Source organism: Procambarus clarkii, chromosome 49, assembly GCF_040958095.1.
Source record: "Procambarus clarkii isolate CNS0578487 chromosome 49, FALCON_Pclarkii_2.0, whole genome shotgun sequence".
In the NCBI taxonomy this organism is placed as follows: domain Eukaryota; kingdom Metazoa; phylum Arthropoda; class Malacostraca; order Decapoda; family Cambaridae; genus Procambarus; species Procambarus clarkii.
In genome coordinates, this window is record NC_091198.1 from 20,025,478 (window position 1) to 20,031,428 (window position 5,951).

The following is a 5,951-nucleotide window of genomic DNA, read 5'->3' on the forward strand; positions in this document are numbered from 1 at the left end:
GCGTCCAACAGCCTGGTTGACCAGTCCAGCAACCAGGAGGCCCGGCTCGACCGGGCCGCGGGTATGTTGAGCCCCGAAATCATCGCAAGGCAACCGCAAGGTAAGGTAGGCCAGGCTCCTTAAGGCAGCAGCTATCCTCCAAGAATCATTCATCAATGTTTAAGATATCGCAACTCTGTAAATGTTGCTCTGTATCCACATATTACAAATTCAAATAAACGCCAACATAACTTAAGCGCCTAACTATATATAGAACTTTAATATATAACAAACTTATTTTTAATGCACAAGTCGTATAAAATTATGAATGCGTCATATGGGGGGGGGGGCAGGAGCGGCCGTTGTTTTAACGAGCCCGTCTGAGGACAAGTTGTTCACTTCTTCATATACAAATATTTAATTACCAACATAACCTAACCTAATCTAATTTAGGCCTAACTATACACCAAATTCTAATATAAAATTATATTAAATTATATGTGAGAAACTACCGAGTTAGAATACAGGGAACATAATTGATAGTTATGAACTCGCCTGTGGAGGTGCATGGGACGAGCCTCGCCCGAGGTGTGATTGTGGGAGGCGAGGCAGCGGGGGGTCAGGCCAGGCAGCGGTGTGAGAGCACCCGTGTCAGCAGCTGTGTCAGGCCAGACAGCGGTGTGAGAGCAGCCGTGTCAGCAGCTGTGTGCGAGAGCTGGTGTGTGTGCAGCAGTAAGGCAGGTCTATAGGTGTGTTTGGGAGACAAGAATTATCGCGAATTATCGCGATAATAGAAGAGATTATAGAAGAGACGCGAATTATCCCCACCATCATGACGCCAGTAAGTGTTGTTTAGTGTAAAGTCTAATTTCATGAGTCTAGCTTTAACAACCAAGTTTTGCTAATAGTGTAACGTTGTTTGTAACTTTTTTGTATATAAATACAAGGTCTATTTAATTTTTTATGCACTTTGAAGGGGGGGGCCTTGGCGTCACAGTTTGAAGGGGAGAGGCTGGCATTACTACACATACGCAAGTGTATTCTGTTCTTACACTGACGCAAACTGAGTTTACAGTGATATATGTGCAGGGCTGAGAACGCTTGCGGAATCCGGTAAACTGTTGTGGTGTGCGTAACTACCCTCCAGGGGTGGGTAGTCCTGCAGGTCAACATCAGAGCCTCTTTCCACTGAGCCAAACGCCAGCCATCATGACCTGTTGAAATCTTATAACAGGAAGTTATTTCTAATTATATGACTGTTTTGGCTGATATTTTGAACGAATTTGTCATGCTATTAAATAACTTCATTAACAGGACTGTTCAAATAATTGTTAGATTTATAAATTTCCGATCTTTTGAAATTTGTTTAGAGTACAGACTGTTGTGAAGTTAGAATAGCGTACACACACACGTCCTGTAGTAGTGAAAACCATGGATTAAGCAGTGACGTGGCATGCATTGCTGTCGGCCGACATTTTCTAACCATTAACCTCGTGTCACACCAGTGAGCCTGTAGCCTCGCCACTCCACACAATATCGGTAATATAGATCGTAACGAGGGCTGCTAGTATCGTTGAACGTCGCCAGTTAAAATATTCTTGTCTTTAGTGGCTTTAAAATACATGCACTGAAGACTGCACAATATTAGGCGGAGAATACAAGACCATTGAATTGAAATTGAAATAAGTTTATTGAGGTAAAATACACACAAAGGGATGAGGTAGCTCAAGCTATTCTCGGTACATCGTTCAGTACATCGTGTTAATACATACATATACACACAAAAAGACCATTGTATTCTCAAACGAGATTATTTTAACGAACCTTTTATTATATTCAAACTTGATAAGCTACAGTAACGGAATATTAGGAAATAATACTTATTTGATTGAATGGCTTCAATGTCGCCTTATGAGGTATCGCTATATTAAGTTTAAAAGATTTTATATTGTATGCGGGAGTTAGGTGTACAGTTGGAAAGAGCTTTGTGAACGTTAGGCGAGACTTTCTTGGTCATACACCACTATGCACATTAATTAAAATATAATCTGTACAATATTTAACATGTTCTATTTTTTTCTAATTACCACGGAAATATTAGGAAATATTAGTTGCTGTGCTTGGAGAGAAGGGGAGGAGGGAGGTGAAACCCTTGGCTAGTACAAAGCGATTTGTAATTGATTTTTCAAAATGGGTAAATGTATCTACAGTACTGATGGCTTCCTAAGGTTGAAAATGTTGATAAAATTCTCAACAGATTTGCTTGACGGTGTTGTTGACGGTGGTGGTATGTGTTGGTGCCCTGCCCACCTCCCCGCCGACAGCCCCCCAGACGCCGGCGCCTCCGTCGGAGCCCCAGACGCCGGCGCCCCCGTCGGAGCCCCAGGCGCCAGCGCCCCCTAGTCGCTGCCAGTACTGGTGCCGGACGCCAGAAGACACCTTCTACTGCTGCACAGATGACCACCTCTCCGATCCCACAGGTTTTCATAATTTTTCTAATTATTAATGATTTGTGCTGAAATATTTGAGTACATGCAAGTTGTTTAGGGAAATCCTGAGGTCTTGGTGTCTAATAAACGAGTTGGGTCTTCGTGGTAACGTGCTATTTAAGACTTGCAAAGTTAGCAAAACGTGTAATGTCTAATAGAGTTGTAAGGTAATGCTTGAGGGGGTATCTTCACCGTTACAGAACACGCCGGGTATTGCCCTGCCACTCGTGTCGTGTGTCCCGTCGTAGCCAAGCTGCTCCCCGACACCTTGCCTCGCAGAGACTACAATGGTGTCGCCTTCCCCGACCTGCCTAAGGTGAGTTGATGCCCATCTCTGACGGCTCTGCTGGGGGTAATTCTTAATTTCTCCCACATATGCCTTGTTCTCTGAAGGCCGCCTCACTGTTGGTAACTACCAACAGTGATATATGGTAACTGTTGGTAACTACCAACAGTGATATATGGTAACTGTTGGTAACTACCAACAGCGAGCACAAAGTGCAACTATGTAGCATTATATTGTTACTAAATAAGTTCCTAGCCAGCCTTGAAGGTCTTGATGTACATCCGTGTTTTGCCCTTGGCGTGTGGGCCTCGTAATGCTCTACGTTCTCAACTCTCATCAGAGGGACCCAGATTAGATTCCCAAGCAAAACAGAAGCGATTTAGCAAGTTTCCTTGCTAAAAACCTGGTGCCTTGGTTTACCTAATAGTGAAATGGGCATTTGGGAGATAGGTAATTGTTATGGGTTGCATCCTAAGTTAGCCTATTGTTATCCAAGGGGAGGATATCTATCTAGACTGCAGGCTTCATGGCGACCGGGGGGTTGTCGATGTATTGGGTTACTTAGGCGACCTGACGGTTATGGCAACAGTCCTCCATGTAGGGTGATGATCTTGTCATACAGCTTTAATTCCTGTCAACTGTTTTTCATACTAGATTTAGCTTAAAATCTTGATACAGGGTAGTTTATTTGTCCGGACCGTGTCTCTAAACAGGAATTTGTGTGCATGTCGCGTTTGTTCGCCATTGATTCTTTTTATTCACAATATAAAACTCATTCTAAAACTGCTGTGAATATATTTGCCAGAAGGCTTGGGGTGGGGGATTAATGTAATCTCCTCCATTCAAGTATTGTCGGTGGACGCCGTCGACACAGGATAAAGCCTAAATGGTTAATTTTGATATTAAAATTGACTATAGGTATTTACTGACCCGTTCTGTGGCTACCCCCTATTTGGACGTGTTACAACTTAGTCCAATTTCAGATGTCAAATCATGGGTACCGAGATCTCTAATCTGACTACCGTGTGTACTGATACTGTTAAATACCCGTTCTTCTCGCGTACTATAGTTGTCTAATGTTGTGTGTTCCATTCGAATATGCGCGTGTTTTTATATACCTACTATATAGATGCCACACCTGTGACAGGTAATCTCTCATCTTCCCTGACGGTCTTGGCTCTGGTCCCACAGTTCTGTGCTACTGACGGAGGCTGTGAAGACTACGAGAAGTGCTGCTTCGACCGTTGCTTCAGGAAACATGTCTGCAAGTTCGCCTCCAGCGAGGATGTGCAGCTCCTCCGGGTAGGTGCCCAAAGACCTCTCTTTATTACTCAGGTTAACTAAAAGTTATGTTTCCCGAGATCCAGTATCTTTGTTGGTAATGGTTAGTCTTAAACTGGAACACAAAATAAAATTGTCTTGCAGCTTAAATAATGATGAACATCTTGATAAAATCGCTTTTAGATGGTTAGGGATTGGTGGGCTGAAGAATACATTCGTTCAATGCACAGCATTACACAGGAACCTGTGGCCGAGTGAACAGCACTTGGGACTCGTAATCCTAAGGACCGGGGATCGATCCCCGGCCATGGCGGAAACAAATGGATAGTTTCTTTCTCCCTGATATCCTGTTACCTAGCAGTAAATAGGTGCCTGGGAGTTAGACATTTGTTATGAGGAGACAGGGGTGGGGTGGTGGGAGGAAATTGATTGGTTGAGAGGCGGGCTGAAAGAGCAGAGCTCAACCCCGCAAGCACAACTAGGTGAATACAGTTTGGGTAAATATTGTAAACCAGAGTATACATGTTGCTGGGGGAAGGGATGAGGATAAATGTGTGGTTTACACATTGTAAACTGTAATGAGGTTAACACTCCTTGTATGATTCCTAATAATATTGGGCGTTCTTGTGAAAGAACTCCTTAAACTTAGAATAGTAGTTCCATTTAGCTGTTGCTGTTCATATATTCTGTGTAACTAAGATGAATAATTTGACCAACGAAATTTGAAATCCTTGTGATTGTATTCTCCATGTCTAATGGTTGACATTGATGCTTGTGGCTCAGTACTCGGAGGAGGCCGCCCTGCAGGGGGACGTGGTGCAGCTGGGTTACGCCTACGATCCCCACCGCTTCCTGTGAACCCTCACTCGTTCACCACACTGCCATGTTAACCTGCATTTGTCCTTTTGATATCAATAAACCTGAAAAAAGATCAGTGGTTTCCTTGTGCAAAGACTACATGGAAAAACTTTTGTACTGCATTTTAGTGAAGGTAATATTCGAACTAGTCTTATGAAGCTGTTTTGTGGGAGGAGCCACCAACCCTTCCTCACACTAGGATGGTTAAAGCAGTGGCCGACTTCCCCTGACGCATTCATCAACTTAAACATGCTGTGTATTAAAAATGGGTTTGTTCTCGTATGGCAGTTGTCAACCCGGCGTGGTGTGCGGACCCGGGTGTAGCTGCTGACGTGGCTTGGGTGCCGTGTTTTCCTGAGAGGCCCCTGGGGCCGTGACGCTCTGCAGAATGGTGGGGCCTGTGCCCCTGTCGTCAGGCACGACTCGATTGGCCTAGTTTTTCGGGCATACGTCCTACCAGGCAGTGTAGGTGGTGTTACTCGACATGTTCCCATTGAGGCTGTGTGTGGTGTACAGCTGCTTGCTGGGAGGCGGGCGATTGTAAAGTTGGGCTCCTTGGAGACTTATTGTGATCTCGTCGTGCGCTATAATGCCTCTTTCACTCTTCCTGGTGATGGTGGATCGGTGACTTTCTCTGATCGCTGTGGTACGACGACGTATGTGGCGGTGCATGGAACACCCTAAGAGTAATCTGAGGATCAAATACGTCGGTACTTTGCCCGTTTAGGGTGGGTCCTTCATTTAAGGATGAACGCCGTCTCCACCGGGAGGTGAAAGGGGGTCCTGTGTGGGACCCTGCACTCTTGCCATGTGCCTAAGGGCTCCTATACCGTCCTCCATGCTGTTGGGGTTCCCTATTTGTGTTTCACGCGGGCCAGCCCCCAGACATGTTAAGGTGCGGCCTACCGGGCCACCAGGCTGCGATTTGTGAGCGCCGGGTCACCCCAATTAACCACTTGAGGAAGAAGATTTTCCCCTGCTGTCATCCCCGGATCAGTCTCCAAGTGCTGGGATGTGTGTTGTTTCCCTGCCGGCTGATGCCCCGATATTGAATCCTG

The 5,951-nt window shown here is 45.1% G+C and overlaps 1 protein-coding gene across 1 annotated transcript; it reads left to right on the top strand.

Moving 5' to 3' along the window:
* Positions 1-592: 592 nt before the first annotated feature.
* LOC123771295 (uncharacterized) lies at positions 593-4,966 on the top strand. The gene is made up of 5 exons (XM_069303111.1): positions 593-820; positions 2,237-2,459; positions 2,669-2,784; positions 3,946-4,056; positions 4,819-4,966. Exons 1-5 carry the CDS (start codon positions 812-814, stop codon positions 4,891-4,893), a joined length of 534 nt encoding a protein of 177 aa, XP_069159212.1. The 5' UTR covers positions 593-811; the 3' UTR covers positions 4,894-4,966.
* Positions 4,967-5,951: the final 985 nt, after the last annotated feature.